This window comes from Mauremys mutica, chromosome 7 (assembly GCF_020497125.1).
Source record: "Mauremys mutica isolate MM-2020 ecotype Southern chromosome 7, ASM2049712v1, whole genome shotgun sequence".
NCBI lineage: Eukaryota > Metazoa > Chordata > Testudines > Geoemydidae > Mauremys > Mauremys mutica.
The window spans coordinates 117,026,502-117,048,947 of record NC_059078.1 but is presented as its reverse complement, the minus strand read 5'-3'; the positions used below and the strand labels follow the sequence as shown (position 1 = coordinate 117,048,947).

The following is a 22,446-nucleotide window of genomic DNA, read 5'->3' as shown; positions in this document are numbered from 1 at the left end:
GTTAAAACAAATGGACGTGGAAAAGAGCTATCGAGTCATTGAGTCGGTCTCCCAGCCACTACAGGATGGTTCTCTATGGTACATGCTAACAGTGTTTTGTCCAGTCTGGTTCTAAATACTCTAAGTGGTTGTGTCCCTGTTCACTTGCTCTGAAGGTATATCTATATTGGCAATAAAAGACCTGCAGAATGGCGATAGCTGATCTGGGCCTGTGGGGCTCATGCTGCGGGGTTATACAATTGCAGGGTAGTCATTAGGGATTGGGCTGAAGACCCAGTGAGGGGGTTGGGTCTTGGAGCTCAAGCTCCAGTCCAAACTCGAAGATCTACACTGCTATTTTTAGTCCCGCAGCCTGAGCCCCACAAACCCGAGTCAGCTGACCCAGGCTCTGCGACTCGATGCTGCGGGTTTGTTATTGCAGTGTAAATGTTGTGATGTTCCACTCCATATGTTTATGGAAATATGCTTGAGTGTAAATGTAATGTAACTGGAATACTTTATGCAAAATGTCTCTTGTAAGTTGTCATTACAAAGCTTATAATCTACTGAGTGTGTTCATCCTATTTGAATGAATGTATCATTCTTGTATCTGAAACTAGGAAAATAAAATATAACTCTGGGGTCCTATTGTAATTATGCGAAGTGTGGACCATTAGTGGTGGTTTAGAATCTTGATGGCTCCCATTGACTAGGACAATTGGTTGTAGGCGGTTTATTTACCTGCAAGCCGCCTTGTGGATGTGGCGGCCAGCCTGTGGGTAATGAAGAATGAGGTCTTATAGTGACATGTGACCATGTCACCTGATACTGGAATCCATATTAAACCTGGTGCTTTTCCATTTAGAAGGAGGGGTGGGAACCCAGAGAGACAAAAGAGTCCTGCCTTGGGCCAAAGCTATAAAAGGGGGTGGAGCAGAACAAGGAGGGTTGCCAGTTATGAAAATCCCCTAGTTGTCACCTGATCTGGAACTAACAAGGATTGTACCGGGGAAAGGACTGGGCTCAGACTAGGAAGGAGTCTAGTCTCTGAAAGAAGCTTATTGGAACATCTCTGAGGGTGAGATTTACCTGTATTCAGTTTCTTAATGTATGAGGCTTAGACTTGCGTGTTTTGTTTTATTTTGCTTAGTAACTTACTTTGTTCTGTCTGTTATTACTTGAAACCACTTAGATCCTACTTAATAAAATCACTTTTTTGTTTATTAATTAACCCAGAGTAAATGATTAATATCTGGGGGAGCAAACAGCTGTGCATCTCTCTCTATCAGTGTTAGAGAGGGCAGACAATTTATGAGTTTACCCGGCATAAGCTTTATACAGAGTAAAACGGATTTATTTGGGGTCTGGATCCCATTGGGAGCTGGGTGTCTGGGTGCTGGAGATAGGAAACCTGCTGAGCTGTTTTGGTTAAAGTCTTCAGCTTTGGGGTTGTGGTTCAGACCCTGGGTCTGTGTTGCAGCAGACTTGCGTGTCTGCCACAACAAGGCAGGGTTCTGGAGTCCCAAGCTGGCAGGGAAGATGGGCTCAGAGGTAGTTATCACAAAATTGCTAAAAATCATATAGTTTAGTGAGACAGGGAAATGGTAGGTCCAATCTTAATGCCAGTTCAGGGATGTGAGTCCCATTATTTCAGCTACATGGGGTTCTTGCCATACCTGAGGGGGCACTATGATTTAAAGACAAGCAAAATAATTCTTCAGCTGGCTAAATTGCTTTTGTCTTTGTGTTGGGGAAACTCTCAGAACATCTTTAAGTTAGAGCTTTAACTTTTTCCTTTATTCAGTCAGTTTTCTGAGATATCCCTTTAGTTCCATCAAGGTTTAATAGAAGTTGAAATTTTATTTCAAATGAGTCCAAACACTCCTATGTTGCATATAAAAGTGTTTAAACTCTTAGAAGTCATTTTAAACTGAAATGATTCTTAGGCTTTGGCTACACTTGCATTTCAAAGCGCTGCCGCGGCAGCGCTTTGAAGCGCTAAGTGTAGTCAAAGCGCCAGCGCTGGGAGAAAACTCTCCCAGCGCTGTCCGTACTTCACCTCCCTGTGGGGAATAACGGACAGCGCTGGGAGCGCGGCTCCCAGCGCTGGGGCTTTGACTACACTGGCGCTTTGTAGCGCCGCAATTTGCAGCGCTGCAGAGGGTGTGTTTTCACACCCTGCTGCAGCGCTGCAAATTTGTAAGTGTAGCCAAGCCCTCAAATAAAGTCTTTCAACTTAAATAGTTATGCAGATTGTCTTATTTCTTACTAATCTATAGAGAGGTTTTTCTTGCCTTCCTGAGTTTGGTAAGGAGTTGGTTAACCATTGCTAGGTAACTAATTAAGTTTCCAATTAATATGAATGATTTTATACTCGGATGGCTTCTTATATTAGCAATCTGTTATAGCAAGGTCATTTGATTCCATTTTTTACATAAAACATCCACTGTTCACATAATAGTGGTATTGAGGCAGTTATTACATTTGCAAATACACATTTCAAAGCATTCAAGGGACAACTGAGGTTTTCACCTTGAAGAGGAAACACAGAGTTAGACATAACTATCATCCATTAAACGCTGTCCAACCATAAATGTTTTTCTTACCATTTGAAGACTTTAGAGCAATTGTAAAATAAATCAGTTTCAATAAAGATAATTCTAGAAGTCTTTGGTTTTTTTTCCCTTTACAAGGGGGAGGGATAAAGAGGGCCTCTTTTATTATTTAGTTTTTAGCTCTGATAATGTATCCTAAACATCACCCCCCCCTTTGGAATATCCCGAATACACAACTAGATCTCTTTCTAAAACACAAGTATTTTAAAAAGTTTTATTTTCTTGAGATAAAGATCATGTCTATACCAAACCAGTCTCCTGTTCTTTAACGAGACACTCTTGTTGTTTGCTTGTCTTTTGACCAAATGGTTTCTACATTTACAGCTTGTAATTAACTTCTATCAAATAGTTATTGTGATTTGTCCCTTGTATAGACTAACACTTTTATGCTATTTTGAAAGATGTATGTAAAAGAATATATAGACCGTTAAAGCAAAACAGAAGTTGTAAACCTGCATTCCAGAGCATGTATAAACACATTTGGAGGTAATATATTTGGTTTTATGGCTAAGGAGGTGTCCTCCTCTTTGACACTTTTGGTGCCTGTTACTGGTTGATGGAAAGCAAAGATTTCCTATGGATTCCCTTAGCATTTGATTTAATTAATTAGCAATTAAAAACTTAAGCCCATGAGCTATCATATTCTTCAAGTATTGTGTGTGGAAATAATTGTATGTCCTAAAACTGAGTAAAGGCAAGATTATACTAATTAACAATATAAAAGAGAATTACAATAATTTATTAATAACTATTTTGCATCAATATTGAGGTATATCCCCTACACAAAGTAGTACTGGAGAATCCTACCGTATACTCTTTGTATGGCGATGACAGTTTTACAAATGCGTGGTTATAATGTACCTGGTTTTCTTGTTTTCCTCTTCCTGTTGTATCTACTACTGCTGAACACTGTGCAGAAAACCAATGGAAAAAGTTAGTAAAGAAAAACACGTTACTGTAGGAAGTTTTAATGTGAATCCTAACACAGTAAAGAGATTTTTCTACCCATTTACTTTGATTGTTAATCGCTTTGACATGTCAAAATGTAGTTTAAAATTGAAAAAAACCAGTGGGCCACACAAACACATGAGCCTGCCTGTTTGATTTATAAATGATCCTAGCAAGAGACTTGGGGACTTCATGATTATTTTACTTTCTTGCCCTGGTCCTATCAGTGCCAAACTAATTCCATTATGGTATTTGCGGCTACCTTAGCTGCGTTACTAGAGGCCGCTAATAACCTTTAAATGGTCCATTAGTTACAGCGATGGCTTTGGCTCACTAATAATGAACCTTGCCAAAGACTTTATCAGGCCAGACTGAGAGCCATAGTTTGTGCTATGTCTTTCTTTACTGATGACTGAAAGTACAGCAAAATAAATCCAATCACAGGGTAGAATTAAAGCATTTTAACAATAGGCAAAGCTTATCTGTCTTCTGCTTCTTGTCCTTTCCTCAGCCCCAGTAGATAGAACATCAGAGGTATTTTCTCTTAGGCAATATCTTTATCTTTTGGTATCCTCCTCTTAAAAGACTCATTCAGCTGATCATGATAATTGAGGCCATTTATATGCAAGCAGTGCAGGAAATGTGTTATTTCTGACTAGCGTGATGTATGACAGTGAGGAGAGGGAGATTAGAATGCTGTAATATTTCTCTTTCTGTCTTTGCAGTGGTCGGTATTGGAAAAGGAACTAAAATGCTGAGCAGTATTTTGGCAGGTTCCAAGGTATGGCACACTAAGTTATTAGTCTTAATATTTTTTTCATTGTCAAGGTGAATCGTGATACAGGCAACTAAAACACCCAACATTAAGCAAGGGCTCAGAATGGCTTCGTTTCTGCAAGGACCCAAAGTGTTGCTATTACAAGCATACTAAACTGTCTGTCGGAAACCCTTGTCTCTCTGATGATGTCCCAGAGAGTAGGAAGGTTTTTTCAATGTTCAGTTCCTTGTAGATTTTAAATAATATAAGATGTAGAAACACAATAATGAATGATAGCCTATAAATATTTTTCTATTATTAAATCAAAACTTTAAAATCCCATCCTCCCTATCCTTTCCTTCAAGTAGATATAAGAGTAATACTATGATTCTTCCATCACAAGCTGTTATGAAATTACATCTGTTCTTCACATCTGCTTTTTAAAAAAATTCCATGCAGTCTTAAAAGACTCATAGACCATTATGATCGTCTAGTCTGACCTCCTGCACAACGCAGGCCAAGATGAAACCCTTCGATTTAAAAAAAAAAATCTTTAGTAGTAGCATTGCTATAATGGCTAGATGCAAGCGGGGATGAGGGCTCCATTGTGCATAGACCCAGCCCCAAAACATTTGACACAAAATGTTACAAGCAAGTGTGACCAAAATTAAGAAGGGAGGATAAAGGTGACAAAAGTAATCTGTGTAATCACACAAACTTATATATGTGGTTCCTGATGTTTCCAAATCTTCTTAGATTTAAAAAAAACAAATGAACAGCAGTTTCCCATGGATGTATAACCAGATCATTAGTTGGTTGACTTCCTTGTAGATATCACAGCAAAAGTTGGTCAAGAGGAAGGAATTGGAGGAGGAGCGGGTACTGGTGTTCTGGTTTAATTCCATTGGGGAGTTCCATGCATCGAAGGCAGCATGACATACAGTGCATAGATGGTTCTAAGAGTGGCTGTCAAACAGACCTGCAAGGCTAATAAACAACCTTCTATTAATGTTTTCTTATTCAAAACACACTGTGCACTTGGGACATTATGTGCTCCTAGACTCTGATTTTAAGGACTCTTTGATCAGGGGAACATACACCCATTTAGATTATAAACCCTTCAGAGCACAGATGGTCTCTCTCTTTCCTGGGTTTGTACAGCATTCAGCATGGTGGGACTCCAGTCCTGAATGGGGATTTTGGGAGCTATCATAATATATGTAGTAATAGAGTTAGTAAAGTTAACCAACAGGGTGTACAATCACACAAAAGAGAAAAGCATCATGTATTACCAGCTTAAGGACTGATCCTGCAAACATTTACCTACCTAAGTAGCATTAGTCTTGTGAGGAATTGCTTTATCATCAATTGGGCTACTCACATGAATAAATTCTGTGCATAAGTATTTGCAGGATTGAGACATTAGTATGCAAAGCACAAGTGACAAGAAGTGGATTTGGAGAGCTCTCATTCTGCATAGTTAACAGATGGGAGCTTGACTCACCTCTACTTGTACTTTCTGGCTAGTCGCATCAAAAGCTTGGCTTGTGTGTTTACATTTCTGGGAGGTAGATGTTGGGTAAGTGGATACATGGACCTACTCCAGTTAATCCAGCAGGGTTGGTTCCAGTCCTGGGTGTTAGAGATTTTGCACACTATCTTGAAAGCTGAAAATGTAAAGTCCTGTTGTTTTAGAGAATACTTTTAAAATGAGAAAATGGGCAGGAATAGGAGATGAAGAAATCAATTCCGCAGTCAAGTGCTCTCCAGATTTTGTTACTTTAGGAAAGTCAATAATGACTTAAAAATAATTGACTTTTTCAAGTCAATTGACAGTTCCTCTAATGCATTTCATGCTGACTATTTTTCTTCCTTTTTTTCACATCTGATCCATGCCAATAAACTATTTATAGATGCTGTGGTGATGATGATTTGAACTAGCGCCTGACTGATAGCCACCCAGGTTTAAGAAGAAATAAAAGACAGAAAATCAGTTGTGGCAATAGGCCTGATTCGAAGTCCCTTGCAGTTAATTGCGATGCAGTTTTAGATTTGATTTTGGTAAGTAATGAGGACGTCATAGAAGAGCTAGTCATAGGAAATAACTTTGGCTCAAGTGATCATGAGTTTATTCATTTAGTTTAAATGAAATGGAAGGATAATCAAAACCAAGCAATCAGCTATGGATTTTGGTTTCAAAAGGGAAGACTTTGGGAAATTAAGGGAATTTGTTGAAGACATTAACTGGATTGAAGCACTCAAAGACTTAAATGTGGAAGAGGCTTGGGATTTATAGTGTTATTTAAAAAAAAGAAGAAGAAAGGATGATGTTGGGCACTGTTTGGTGTGGATGGGAAGGAGGTTGAAGAGATATGGCCCAAAAACTAAATTAATGTTTTGCCTTGGATTTCAGTAAGGATGATAATATGGAATATGGGTATGAAGGCAGGATGGCAGATGGAAATGAGTGTATGGAAATGACCACATCTGAGGTGGGAGAAAAATGTGAAGATCTTAATGTGGTCAAATCAGGGGGGACCAGATAATTTCCATCACAGAATACTGAAAGAACTGGAACATGAGATTGCTAGCCTAGGAGCAAGGATTTTTAATAAATCTGTCCATTTGGGGCTAGTGCCATATGACTGGAGTATAGCTAACATTGTAACTATATTTAAGAAAGGGGGAAAATAGTGATCTTGGCAATTGAAGACCTGTTAGTCTGCCCTCAGTAGTGTGCCTAAGAAAGGTGGTTCTCAAGCTGTGGGTCATGACCTGATTTTAATGGGGTTGCCAGAGCCAGCATTAGACTTGCTGGGACCCAGGGCTGAAGCTGAAGCCCTAGCTCCAGCCCCGCTGGGGCGGTAGGGGTCAGGATGTGGCCCCCTCTCCACCACACCTGGGGCGGTGGGGCTTGGGCTGTGGTTCCCTCTCCCCTCCCCAGGGTGGTGGGGCTCAGGCTCCACCCCTTCCCAGGGTCATGTAGTAACTTAGATGTCAGAAGGGGGTGACAGTGCAATGACGTTTGAGAACCTCTGCCTTAGAACAGATTGTGAAGGAAAGGATAATTAAATTCATGGAGAGAAACAGTAAAGGGGATATAATTCAACATGGCTTTCCAAAGGTAGGTCATGCCAGACTAACCTGATTTCTTTCTTTGGAAATTAATTAATTTTTTTCACTAAGGGGAATACAATAGATCTAACATACATGGACTTAATAAAGCATTTGGTACAGTACTACATGGGATATTATTACGTAAATTAGAGACTATGGGATTAGTACAAGCACTATAAGGTGGATAAAGAATTGGCTAAAGGAAAGAAGGCAGTGGGGTTTGTTGAAAGGTTAACTGTTGGACTTGAAGGAGGTTACTAGTGGAGTTCCTTAAGTATTGGTCTTGGAATCAATCTTATTCACTATTTTTGTTAATGACCTTGTCACAAAAAGTAGTTGTGTGCTAATGATCTGGATGACCTTGAAGACTGGAGTGACAGAAATGGGATGTACAACAGTACCAAGTGCAAGGTCTAAGGATCTAACAATAAGAATTTCTGCTGCAAGCTGGGGGCTCATCGGTTGGACATGACGGGGGAAGAGCGAGACCTGGGTGCATGGGTTGATCACAAGATGATGGAGGCACCAATGTGATGTGGCTGTGAAAAAGGCAAATGTGATCCTAGGCTCTATCAAGTGAGTCATTTCCAGTAGAGAGAGAGAGGAGTATTAATGCCATTGCAGAAGGCACTGGTAAGACCCCATCTAGAATACTGTGCACAATTCTAGTCTCCCATGTTCAAGAAAGATGAATACAAAGTGGAACAGATGTAAAGAAGAACTACAAGGATGATGAGGGGAGTGGAGGGCCTATCTTATGAGAAGATATGGAAAGAGCTTGGCTTGTTTAGCCTAGCAGAAAGAAGGCAGGGAGAGGATATGATTGCTCTCTATACGTACATCAGGGGGGATAAAAACCAAAGGGGAGGAAGAGCTATTTAAGATAAAGGACAATGTTGCCACAAGAACAAACTGGCCAGGCTGGAAATTGAAAGAAGGTTTCTCACTGTCAGAGGAGTGAGGTTCTGGAACAGGCTCCCAATAACAGTTGTGGGGGCAAAGAACCTCTCTCTCTTTAGAGCTGGGCAAATTTATGAGTGCGATTGTGTGGTGGGGTTGCTTGTGCTAGCAGGGGACAGCAGCGCTGGGGTTTACTTCCAGTTTGTCATATGTTCCTAAAAGCTCAGGCTTCACCTGGCCACCAGGAGGGGGTCAGGAATGGATTCTGTTACTCCCTCTTCCCAGTGTATTCTGGATTTTTTTAGGTCTCCTTCCTCTGATGCATCATAGAAGGCCACAGCCGGAGATGAGCTATTGGAAAGGATGGGCTAGGGCTCTGAGGTAGTACCAAGCAGTCTCTCTCTCAGGTGCTTGGCTGGCTGGTTCTTGCTCACAAGCTCAGGGGTTTTCCCCCAGGTCAGATTGGCAGTGACCTTGGGGGCTTTCGCCTTCCACTGCAGTGTCTGAGTCACTTGCAAAGATCATCCAATTATATCTCTCAGTCATTTCCCTGACCTTGCAGGGGCCTTGGTGTTGGTACATCTCACTCCCTCTTATTCTCTCACTGTGGCATGTAACCATCTAGTCTCCTGCGGTTTTTACTAATTTGGCCTGGTTTTGGTTGTTGGGTTTAGTGTGAAGGTGCTGGGTTGTGTTAGTGGCTTCTGATATACAGGAGGTCGGACTAGGTCAGGGTGGGCAAACTTTTTAGCGCGAGGACCGCATCTGGGTATGGAAATTGTATGGCGGGTCATGAATGCTCACGAAATTGGGGGTTGGAGGGCGGGAGGGCTCTGGCTGGCAATGAGGGGTTGGGGATCAGGGGTTTGGGGCATGGAAGGGGTTCAGGGGGGCAGGCTCTGGGCAGTGCTTACCTCAAGCAACTCCCAGAAACAGCGGCATGCCCCCCCCCTCTGGCTCCTATGCAGAGATGCGGCCAGGCGGCTCTGCACGCTACCCTGTCCGCAGGTGCCGCCCCTGCAGCTCCCATTGTTTGCGGTTCCCAGCCAATGGGAGCTGCGGGGGCAGCACTTGGGGTGGGGGCAGCATGTTGAGCCCTGGCTGCCTCTACGCGTAGGAGCCGGAGGAGGGACATGCCACTGCTTCTGGGAGCCATGCAGAGTGAGGCAAGACCGCGACCCCGCTCCCTGGCTGGAGCACCAGAGCGGGGTAAGCCCTGGACCCCACTTCCTGGCGGGAGCTCGAGGGCCGGATTAAAACATCTGGAGGGCTGGATGTGGCCCCCGGGCCATAGTTTGCCCACCACTGGTCTAGGTGATCTGGTGGTCCTTCTGGCCTTAACCTCTGACTCTAATTGGGGTCTCTCCATTGACCTTGGCGGGCTTTGGATTAGGCCGATAGTACTCATGTAATTTACTATAGTTCTTGAGGTTGAGTCCCTGTTACTTGAGACTTTAACTGTTTATAGTCTGACATCCCCTTTTTAATACCTTATCCATTACAGAAAAGCTTTGTCATATTAGCTAAATCAGCTTTAAATAGTTCTAGCTAAACTAGTACAAATCCTTTAGTGTAGATGCTCCTAAATCTAATTGGGTTAGTTTAATTTGGTAATTTATTGACACAAGTTAAAATTATTTTTAAGTGAGGGCTAAACCAGTTTGCAAATCTCTGTAGATAGACTCGTAGAATTAACTAGGTGGCTACAGTGGTCTCAGGACTAATAGTAGTTAGCCATGACTATTCTTTATTCTAAAGTTGTTGAAAAAATTTCTGCCTTTTAGGTGTTGTGCCGTCTACTAGGATTGGAGTGTCTCTTACTTCATCAAACATTATGTGTTTGGTGAAATAATTGTTACTTTTGCTCTGATTTGCTCCTTTTTATCTTCGATTCCACTATATTCAATATGCGTTTCTGCTGGGGATTTTCATTTTAATTACGTTAAAACTAGCTTCTAGAGACATTAGATCCAGTCTATCAACACTGGCAGCATAATTACACTAATGGCCCAAAACTTACGTTGTTGCTGTGAACTCTGTATGGCAGCTCTGCCAAAAATATGAATGTCAGAATTTTTCCAAACGTCCTATCAAACTTAAGCTGATTTGGCTGCCATCAACATGATTCCCTGATCTGTAATTCATACAGCCTCTGTAAGGATTATCATGCTTTATCAGTTCTGCAATTAAGTGTGTGACCTCCTTAAGGACTAACTCAAAAGAAATAGAAATGTCCAGCCAAGTTTCTCAAAGCTCCAAGTTTCTTATCAAGTTTCTTAATATTTTTCCAGAAATAGATGTGTCCGTTTTGGTTTTTTTTTATTTCAAATGTTCCAGCAAAATTGTGGAATAAATTACAGCATGTGAATGGCTACTCTTATGGCTCAAAGACTGGCATTCTATGCTTCCTCTGAAAGACTTGGGGTAGTTGGTGATCAGAGTAACTCTATTCCTAAGACTGAGACAATGTGGAGATGATGTTTGTGGGCAGATAATTTAGAGAGCTCTTGCTAACAGCGGAAAGTTCATTGCTTTGGAAAAATCTCTTCCCCACTAAGATGTGCTGTAATAATGTAGCTATGCAGAAAGAAGTTGTGGGCTCATCAGGGAGGTAGGAGGCTTGGCAGCCTAAGCAGCTGGCAATGAGATATTGTATTATTCTAATAATTCCCAGTGCAGGGGAGAGTGTGGGGGAGGGATGTCTCTAGCACAGAAAGCCTTTACTGAAGTGGGATAAAACAAGATAATCAAAACTTCAGACACCCAGGTAGCATGTTCACTCATATTTAGTTAATTGCATTGTAAAGAGCACAACTCTGGCTTCACTCACATTCTCTTCAGCAGGGTCACATGCACCAGGGTGACCCCTGAGTCTTCCCCGGGGTCATATCAAGGTAAACGAGACCAGAAGTTGGGCCATCATGAGCATTCTATGCTCTGAATCCTCAAATACTGACAGGTTGAAAACCTGCTTTTCTTTTCTGGAAGGTAGAATCTCTAGTTGTTCTTTTTTTATCTGAAGCCCCAGGAGCTCCAGTGACTTGTGGAGAATTAGAATTGACTTCCCTGCATTGATTGCAAATGCTCGAGTGGAGAGTAGGTGAATTGAGCATTTGATCTCAAAGGTTGCAGCCTCTCCAGAGGGGCTCACTATCAAAATGTCATCTGGATAATATAAAACCCAAACTCCAAATCACCTCAAAGACTAAAGACAAAAAGGGATCAAGGGGAGAACGAAGATGCTGAATTAGTGGCCTGATGTGGAACAGTGTGGATTTTTTTATAGTTGGAAAACTGAACTCCTGAGGATCCTGAATGGGGCACAGAAACCATTTCAATTATCCAGTCTTTTTTTAAAGTGCAGCTTCACCATGTTTTGTCTCATAAATACGGAGCTTGCTTCTTAAGGATTCTTCCGGGGAAACTGGACCAACTTGCTTTGTTGTATGAGAACTTCTTACTGACCTGTAAGTTTATTGTAGCATCATTCTAGGAAGTGGCTGATTGGATCCATGGTCCATCTAGTCCAGAATCATTTCTGCAGTGGTTAGTCCCAGATGTTGTAGAGAAAGATGCAAGAGCCTATAATGAAATAAATGTCTCATAGGGAACATTATTTCCTAACCAGTAATTTACAACGGGTTGTCTTATGCCCTGAAGCGTGAGAATTTAGATCCCTTAGTTTTTGTATACTATCTAATATAATTGTGGATATAATAATTATGCATATGGATATCTAAGTCTTCTTTTTTGTCTCCAAAATACTTGGCCACCATCTTGTGGCAATGAATTCCATGGAGGTAATTATGCTTTTTTTTTTCTGTTTCCTTTTATCTGTTAAATTTTATTGCAAAAACATCCTAGTGCATTTGTGCGGTGAATTTTTTCAAATGTAAGAAACTGAATAACTGACTTTCTTTTCAGAGGAATCTTTATGTGCCACACATCTTTATTGCTTACCTTGTATTTTATCTAGCCAGCGGTCTGTTCTAGTAAAATAATACACAGTGCAATACAGCCTAAGCAAAACATTGTGAGGGTATGTCTACACTGCAGTTAGACACCCGCGACTGGCCCGTGCCAGCCGACTCGGGCTGTTTAATTGCAGTTTAGATGTTCAGGCTCATCTTGCAGCTTAAGCTCTGGGACCCTCTCACCTGTCAGGGTCGTAGCGTCCAGGCCACAGCCCGAGCCTGAACATTTACTCTGCAATTAAACAGTCCCTCAAGCCCGAGTTAGAGACCCAACCACGGGTATCTAATTGCAATGTAGACATACCCGGAGTGAAATCCTGTCCCTGTTGAAGTCATTGGTAAAACTCCCATTGACTCCACTGGAGTCAGAACTTCACCCTCTTTCATGATTGTGTGATTATAAATTTGTCTGAAAAGGTTTTATTGTTGCATAGTCAACGTAGTACTGTCCTAAATGAATTAAACACCTACAGTGTGGAAGTAATTATTGTAAACAAATATTAATTAGTTATGGAAGTTTCCAGGAGTATGTTCAAATGGTCCTGCAAAGTAGATCTTCTGTGGTACTAAAAGGTCTAGACATGCTTTACTGGGTGATGTGCTGCTTCATTGATTGGGGAGATAAATTTTTCACTTGTCTTTCCTATTATTGCCATTATTTTGCCTATAAATATACACATATGAGGATATGACTGGCTCTTTGGGGTGGGGAGGGGAATTTTTTCTTTAGGACTAGAATTTTTTGATACCCTTACATTGACTAGCACCTTACTCCACAAATGCTCCTCAGTAGTCCTCTCGATTTTAATAGGACTAAAATGCTATTCGTCATGAGTAAAGGTATCTGTTTTTGGCCTTTCATCATTGGTGAGGGTTAATAATTAAAAGCATGCACTTGGGGGGAAAAAAGGTAAAACGTGAAAAAGAATCCCTTGACTGTTGTGCTGTTAGCACTATGAAACACGCTGAAATAAGGGTCAGTTTCCCTGGGAAGCTTCTAATCTTGGGTGGGAAGAACCACCTCCTCCCTAAATTTAAGAGTCAATAAAACAAACAAATACTCCCTGTCCCATACACTCTGTTTGCACTGTATCTTCTCCTGTTTTCTTGCTCCGTTGAAAGAGAGATGATCTGACTCTTCATCTGTTAAAGAATTTTACAAGAAGAACAGAGTCTCGTCATTGAAATGATGAACAGAAAGAGCTGTGAGGCTGTGTAAAAAGCAGATGCTCCTGTTGCTGTGAAGAGTGAATTGAGCAAATATTTGCGACCTACTTCCAAGAATATAACATACACACTGGAAAAATGATACATGCCCACAGTACTTATTTTAGACCTTGACAAATGTTTCCTTTCTTTTTTTTTTTTTTAACGGAACAATTGAAGATTATGGAGGGTACAGTAAGAAATGATTGGTCCTTCTCTTTTACACTGTTCCACAGTGGAGGGCAAGGATTCACTGATGAAATTAATAGCAGGTAAATTTATCAGTAACAGGAAATACTGCTTCAAAGAATATATAAATAGATGGTGGAGTTTGCTGCTATTATTTGTTGTACTGTAATGCTTAGGAGCCGTAGTTAGGGACCAGGACCCATACAGTAGGTGCTATACAAACACAGAACAAGCATAGTTCTTGTAAATGGAAGTGGCCGGGGCAGAAGAATAGCCTTGTTAGGACAAGAGACTGAAATCAAGAGAACTGGGTTCTAGTCACAGGCAACCTTGAGAAAATCACCTAAACCCAGATTTTTCAAAAGTTGATTTTGAGTGCTTCGATTTTTGTGTACCCACTGTGACATACAAGGCCTGATTGTTTTCATTCATATATATGTTGTGGATGCTAACTGTCTCAAGATGGGCACCTCAAATCAGTGGCAACTTTTGAAGTATGAGTCTTAGTGTTCCTGCCTCCTCCCTTGAATAATAGAGCTAATACTGGCCTACTAAACAGGGATATTGTGAAGCTGAATTCGTTGCTTTAAAAGTGCCTTGAGACCCTTTGATGGACGGCACTGTGGAAATGCAAAGGGGTGTTCGGTACAAAAGGAGTGTTCAGAGAATGTTATGCCTGCCCAGTGAAGCGTGCAGATGTCAGGAAATGCCAACCCTGACTCTGACAGGCTCTGATTCCAGGCAGTCAGGCCTGGTGGTTGGGGTGGTGGTCAACGCCGGATGTAGGATCAGGACGTGGCCGAGGGCAGTGGTAAAACTTGGTTCTAGGGACAGGCCATGGGTCAGAACTGAGGTCAGAGTCCATAGACAAACCAAATCGGTATCGTAGTGAGAGTCCAGATGCAGGCCAAACGTCGAAGCAGGGTTGGAGTCCGTCCTAGGGCCTGGCAGTCAGGAGGTGGCTGCAGGGCTGGATAAAAGAGAAGGGCATGGACAAGGGTTGAGGTGTCTAGAACAAGGCTCCAGTAAGGTTGGGGCAGGAATAGGAACCGGAACCAGATGAAGGACAGCGTGGAAGCTAAGGGAGTCTGTTTTATTATTATTAATTTATTAATTATTACATAATAAAATATCAGTTTCAATCCAGTGTTTTTCTATAGCACTCATCACCAGGGTATCTGAACATTGAGCATGTAAATTAGATCTGCATGCTGACATCCATAGCACACGTTATAGAGGAGTATGCCTGGAGTATGTGTATGTCTTAACATGTCAGTGACAGTAGATAACCATAGATACCAATATGTAGTATCTTCTTGTATACCAGGCATTCTGCAACAGCCATTTAAATGGTAACCACACAGTAAATGTTGCTGTCATAATGTATTGTACAGTTTAAGTGAAAACACAGAGTAATAGTGAAATGCTGCTGGCAAATATAGGCCATTTCATTTGACAATTACGTTATATTTGAAGCTAATGGTCTCGTCCCTTGAATTGCGCCTAAGCAAAGCTGCCCTATATTGTGAAAAGGAAATGTGTTGTATATGGCTACTAAGGGTATGTCTACGCTACGAACTTAAGTTGAATTTGTAGAAGTCGATTTTTTAGGAAGCGATTTTATACAGTCGATTGTGTGTCTCCCCACTAAGCACATTAAGTGGGACCGAGGCTAACGGTACCGAGGCAAACGTCGACTTTCGGAATGTTGCACTGTGGGTAGCTATCCCACAGTCTCCGCCACCCATTGGAATTCTGGGTTGAGCTTCCACTGCCTGATGGGGCAAAAACATTATCGCGGGTGGTTTTGGGTACATGTCATCAGTCGCCCCTCCCTCCGTGAGAGCAACGGCAGACAATCGTTTGTATTTTTTCCACGCAGACGCCATACCACGGCAAGCGTGCAGCCCGCTCAGCTCGGCCGCTGCTGTTGTGTACTAGGTGCTGCTGGCGGCAGACAGTACAATAGGGCTGCAAACCATCGTCAGGCGTCCGCCGCCACTCTGCTCTCCTGCAGATGCCATACCACGGCAAGCATGGAGCCCGCTCAGTGTCTATGAGCACTGTAAACACCTCGCGCATTATCCTGCAGTGTATATGCAGCACCAGAACCTGCAAAAGCAGGTGAGGAGGCAACGGCAGTGCAGTGACGAGAATGATGAGGACATGGACACAGACTTCTCTTGAAGCACGGGCCCTGGCAATTTGGACATCATGGTGGTAATGGGGCAGGTTCATGCCATGGAATGCTGGTTCTGGGCCTGGGAAACAAGCACAGACTGGTCGGACCACGTAGTGTTGCAGGTCTGGGATGATTCCCAGTGGCTGCAAAACTTTCACATGCGTAAGGGCACTTTCAGGGAACTTTGTGACTTGCTTTCCCCTGCCCTGAAGCGCAAGAATACCAAGATGAGAGCAGCCCTCACAGTTCACAAGTGAGTGGCGATAGCCCTCTGGAAACTTGCAACGCCAGACAGCTACCGGTCAGTCAGGAATCAATTTGGAGTGGGCAAATCTACTGTGGGGGCTGCTGTGATCCAAGTAGCCAATGCAATCACTGAGCTGCTGCTATCAAGGGCAGGTCGTAGTGGATGGCTTTGCTGCAATGGGATTCCCTAACTGTGGTGAGGCGATAGATGAAACGCATATCCCTATCTTGGGACCGGAGCACCAAGCCAGCCAGTACATAAACCGAAAGGGGTACGTTTCAATGGTGCTGCAAGCACTGGTGGATCACAAGGGATGTTTCACCAACATCAACGTGGGATGGCTGGGAAAGGTACATGACGCTTGCATTTCAGGAACTCTGGTCTGTCTGAATGGCTGGAGCAAGGGACTTAATTTCTAGACCAGAAAATAACCATTGGGGATGTTGAAATGCCTATAGTTATCCTTGGGGACCTAGCCTACCCCTTAATGCCATGGCTCATGAAGCCATATACAGGCACCCTGGACAGTAGTCAGGAGCTGTTCAACTATAGGCCGAGCAAGTGCAGAACGGTGGTAGAATGTGTAATTGGACATGTGAAAGCGCACTGGCACAGTTTACTGACTTGGTTAAACCTCAGTGAAACCAGTATTCCCACTGTTATTACTGCTTGCTGTGTGCTCCACAATATCTGTGAGAGTAAGGGAGAGACGTTTATGGCGGGGTGAGAGGTTGAGGCAAATCGCCTGGCTGCTGATTACACGCAGCCCGACACCAGGGTGGTTAGAAGAGCACAGCAGGGCACGCTGTGCATCAGAGAAGCTTTGAAAAACAGTTTCATGACTGGACAGACTATGGTGTGAAAGTTCTGTTCGTTTCTCCTTGATGAAAACCCACCCCCTTGGTTCACTCTACTTCCCTGTAAGCCAGCCGCCCTCCCCTCCCCACTTCAGTCACCGCTTGCAGAGGCAATAAAGTCATTGTTGTTTCAAATTCATTCATCCTTTATTTATTAGTCACAGAAATAGGGGCATAACTGCCAAGGTAGCCAGGGAGGAGCGGGGGAGGAGGGAAGCACTGGATGGGGTGGCGGAGGAGGGAAGGACAAGGCCACACTGCACTTCAAAACTTATTGAATGCCAGCCTTCTGTTGCTTCGGCAGTCCTCTGGGGTGGAGTGATTGGGTGCCCGGAGGCGTTCCCCCCCAGTGTTCTTGGGTGTCGGGGTGAGGAGGCTATGGGACTTGGGGAGGAGGACAGGTGGTTACACAGAGGCGGCAGCGGCGGTCTGTACTCCTGCTGCTTTTCCTGCACTTCAACCATACACCAGCGCATATCAGTTTGATCCTCCAATAGCCTCAGCATTGCCTTCCACCTCCTCTCATCATGCTCCCGCCACCTCTCCTCTTGATCCCGCCACCTCTCATCTTGTGTGTCCCTCCTGTCCTCGCGTTCATTTTTTGCTTTCCTGGACTCTGACATTGTTCGCCTCCACACGTTCTGCTGGGCTCTTTCAGAGCAGGAGGACTGCATGAGCTCAGAGAACATTTCAGCGCGAGTGCGTATTTTTTCATCTTCTTAACTGTGCTAGCCTCTGGGATGGAGATAATAGTGGTAGCGTTGAAACATTTGCAGCTGCGGGAGGAAAAAAGGGTAGAGTTGGGTTGACCATTTAAAATGGGTTGGCCATTTAAAAGGAGGGGCTAAGTTTTTCAGGTTAACGTGCAGCACAAACCCAACTAACCCCCCCCCCCCCCAATTCTCTGGGATGATTGCTTCACCCCTCCCGCCCCATCGCATGGCTAGCAGTGGGGATGATTTCTTTTCAGCCACAGGCACACAGCCCAGCAGGAACGGCCGCCTCTGAATGTCCCCTTAATAAAATTCCCCTATTTCAACCAGGTGACCATGAATGATGGATAACACAGAGAGATAAAGAAGGGATGTTGCTTGATTGCATTCCAGTAGCTTTACTAGCCGCGAATACCTCCCAAGTCTTCAGGGCAAATTAATCATTAAACACACTTGCTTTTAAACCATGTATTATATTTACAAAGGTACACTCATCAGAGGGGCCTTCTCCGCCTTCAAAGTCCGGGAGCCCAGGTTGGGAGGGTAATGGGCTCCAGGGTGATAAACAGTACCTGGCTGTCAGGGAGAATGGTTTCTCCGCTTGTCTGCTATGCGCTGTTTTCAACCTCCTCCTCATCATCTTCGTCCCAAAAATCCTCATCCCTGTTACGTGAGACTCCCTTGCAGGAGTCCAAGTACAGGGGTGGGGTAGTTGTAGGGGCACCCCCTAGAATTGCATGCAGCTCATGATAGAAGTGGCACGTCTGGGGTCTGACCCGGAGCGGCCATTTGCCTCTTTGGTTTTTTGATAGGCTTGCCTGAGCTCCTTAAGTTTCACATGGCACTGCTGCGGGTCCCTGTTATAGCCTCTGTCCTTCATGCCCTTGGAGATTTTTTTCTAATATTTTGGCATTTCGTCTTTTGGAACTGAGTTCTGAAAGCACGGATTCGTCTCCCCATACAGTGATCAGATCCAGTACCTCCCGTTCGGTCCATGCTGGAGCTCTTTTGCGATTCTGGGACTCCATGGTCACCTCTGCTGATGAGCTCTGCATGGTCACCTGTGCTGATCAGCTTGCCACTCTGGCCAAACAGGAAATAAAATTCAAAAGTTCACGGGGCTTTTCCTGTCTACCTGGCCAGTGCATCTGAGTTGAGAGCGCTGTCCAGAGCGGTCACAACGGAGCACTCTGGGATAGCTCCCAGAGGCCAATACTGTTGAATTGCATCCACACTACCCCCAAATTTGACCTGGTGGTGTCAATTTCAGCACTAATCCCCTCATCGAGGAGGAGTACAGAAATGAATTTTAAGACCCCTTTAAGTCAACAAAAATGGCTTTGTTGTGTGGACGGGTGCAGGGTTAAATCGAGCTAACGCTGCTAAATTTGCCCTAAACTCGTAGTGTAGACCAGGGCTAGGTAACTGATCCTGATAAGATGACTTGTGCCAATGAGACATTTTGCAAGGCAAATGGTGCACAGCTGCTAATCCTTGTATGAGTTTGAGAGAACTCAATGCAAAATATACTGTATATACCAACTCTGCAGTTTTTTCCAGCTGATCATAACTTGATCAAATCAAAATCAGTTTTCACTGGAACACTTAAAGGCACTCCTTCCCCATAGGAGCTACTCCTGTGGCAAATTTGATCTTTCTATCATGACTCCTTTTTTTCTAGAGATGCCTTTATTAGAGGGAAGGTGAGACAGAATCTTCTTTGTATAATGGGGAAAGTGCTGCTTCCCATACTCCCACTTCTTCCCCCACCCCACTATCCCTCTCCTCATATCTTAAAAACAACTCAACTGTGTTTGCTTAAATTAAGAAAAAAATTCACATGGAAGATTTCAGAGCAAAATGTGATAGTTTTGGAAAGTCTGACAACGGGGTTAGAATCAGGGGCGGCAATAGTTGTTGTTTTTTTGCTGCCTCAAGCACGGCAGGCAGGCTGCCTTCAGCAGCGCGCCTGCGGGAGGTCCCCGGTCCCGTGGATTTGTCTGCTTGCCTGCAGGAGGTCCCCGGTCCCGCGGATTTGTCGGCTTGCCTGCGGGAGTCTGCCGGTCCCGTGGCTTTGGCGTACCCGCCACCGAATTGCCGCCGAATCCACAGGACTGGCAGACCTCCTGCAGGTGCGCCGCCGAAGGCTGCTGCCCTCGCAGGGACTGGCAGGCCGCCCCCTGTGGCTTGCCGCCCCAGGCACATACTTGGAGCGCTGGTGCCTGGAGCCGCACCTGGTTAGAATGAAATGCTTCTGCAACCTTAAAGTCTTTTACAATCCACTCTAGTGATTTATATCTGCACTGGAAGATTTGTATTTCTCTCTCTCTCTCCCTCCCCCCCCCCCCCCCCACACACTCTCTCTCTCTCTCTCTGGAGCTACTGAATTCAAACACTCTTCTGGTTTCCCTTCCCCTCTTTTTCCTCCCGCATCTTCCCCCGAAAATATAGGTTATAAAAGGGCCCCAGCTATGTAGTGCAGGTATTAATTTGCCTGCTGCCCTACCATTAGTGAGCTGGCTCTGCGTGCTGTGTATTTCTCAAGTCTCTCTCTTTTAAGTTAACCCCAGGGGCCTAACCTATTAATATCTCTGCTTCATGCTCTATTAATATTCAGACTTTTAAAAAGTACAGTATTGAAAATTTTGAAGAGGCTGCACTTATTGTGCTGCGGGAACTATTGCCTCACAAAATGGAGAGTCCTCTCCAGTTAGAATTTTTCTGTATTCTCTCTCTCTCTCCTCCACCCACCCCCTCCTTCTGACCTCTGTAAATTACATATTTGTATTCACTACATGTACAATTCTTCCTTCCCACTTTAACAAAATAATAAATAACAGTGCTGACACAGTCAACTTTTTTTTTAATTATGAGATCATGGGAGTCAGAAACAGATGATCTGTTATCAGATCTGTTTATTCCCACGCTAAAGCAGCTTTGTTCCCTATAGTGCCCCTTTCTAGTCACTCAGAGATTTTTGTACCACTGCCATTTGGAGTTTACTAGATCTTAGCATGAGGAAACTTCTTTGGATTCAACCTAAATACTGATTTTCATAATTTACTTTGACATTCCTAGTTATACTCCATTGCACCATTCTAAAACCATCTCTTTTCTCGGCATCTCTCACCCCTGTAAAGAGTCTGCTTTATTTCTGGGAGAAAGAAAATCCAGAATTTCCTTAATACCCGATTCCTCAAAAAGTTGGGTGTGGGGCGGGGGTTTGTGTTTCCCCTGTGTAATCCATTGTGCAGGCAGAAGAGGTTGGGAGTGGGAAGGAGGGAATGAGCTTGTGTCAGAATAAAACTGACCTCTATACAAGACCAAGGTTGAGATTTTTTTCCCCTCCAGTGACCGCAGAGAGTTTCCAGTGGGGAAGGTGTCTGGAAGCTTTGAATTAAGAGACTTGGTACTACCAAGCAGCTGGTTTCTTGTGTGGGTCTGCATGTTGTAAGCCTTTGTTGGTGCTTAGCTGTGAGATTATGTATCACTGAAATCTGGGGGATGACCAGATGTCCCTAATATTTTTACAAAACTTCAATATTTTGTTCTGGTTTTTGGAATTTCCTGGAGTCTCTGAATACATCCCCCGAGTTATCAAATCACTCCCTGATCTCTGGCAGAACTTTCGGCCACAGGCTCCCCACTGATGAGTGGTGCTAGTCTTTCACTTTGAAAATCAGGTCACCCCGTGTGTTAGAGCATTTTAAGTAAGAGGCTGACATAACGAGTAAGACAATCCAGCTAGTCTTAGGGTAAAGATCAGATAGTTCTTCAGCAATGACAGAACAATTACAACATAGAGCAGTAAATAAAATTTAGTGCAGCTTTAGCACAAAGTCAGCTTTTTCACTCAGGAGAAAAATGGATGCTAGAGGAGAGAAATTGTAATGTTTCTCTGCATTAAGAGGACATGTTTGCTGTTTGTTAATTTTGAACTTGCTTTGTCATAAAATTCTTTTTGTCCCTTCTGTAATCTCAGTTTTGTCTTTTGGTAACACTTTCAAATTGTTTGGGGGTGTAAACGGGCTACTCACCGCCGCGGCGCCTCCGGCTGGTTTTCCTGGGGAATTGGCTCTTTTTCAGCGCGGAGCGCCCTCTGCAGGCCAGTGATCCCCCTTTTTACTATCGGCGCCGTGTCCCTCCCAGGACCCGGTGCCCCTTTTACTATAATTGGGTCTCCCCCTCCCAGGGGAACCCCCACCCTACTATCCCCACTTTGCCTCAGTAGTGGCCACTGACAGTCATGGTCTAGCCCCACGCCCTGGGGCAGACTGCAGTATCAGCCCACTCATCACAGGCAATAGGGGTTTGGACCTGCTGCTTTGTCCTATCCCTGGGCTGCCCTCTGCAACCCCCAGTACCTTTGGCCCTTTGCTAGGCCGCAGCCTGGGGCTTTCCAGGCTGGAGCTTCCCTAGCTCCTCAGCCTGTTCCCAGCCCTGCTTCACCCAGGTACTTTACCTCTGCTCATAAGCAGCCAGGCCCATCCCTCTCTGAAGCCAGAGAGAGACTGTCTGTGCTCTGGCTTCCCTGCCTCTTATAAGCCCCAGGGCTTCAGTTTGGGGCGTGGCCCCAGCTGCAGCCACTTCTTTAAGCAGCCCAGCTTCCCGAGCCACCCCTCTCAAGCCCTGTCAGGCAGCATTTTAAGCCCCTCCAGGCAGGAGCAGGGTCCACCCTGCTACAGGGGGCCTCCTGCTTTTAATATGTCTGATCATGGCTGCTGGAAGACCTTTTGTTTTGTAAAATAATTGGGACTAAAAT

At 44.0% G+C, this 22,446-nt stretch overlaps 1 protein-coding gene across 1 annotated transcript in view; it reads left to right on the top strand.

Annotated features, from left to right (window-relative positions):
* TRUB1 (TruB pseudouridine synthase family member 1) overlaps nt 1–22,446 on the top strand; it is a 44,686-nt gene that overhangs the window by 6,787 nt on the left and 15,453 nt on the right. The window contains exon 3 of the mRNA XM_045025747.1: nt 4,268–4,323. Coding sequence (XP_044881682.1) covers nt 4,268–4,323 — 56 coding nt within the window. The remainder of the gene's footprint in view (nt 1–4,267; nt 4,324–22,446) is intronic.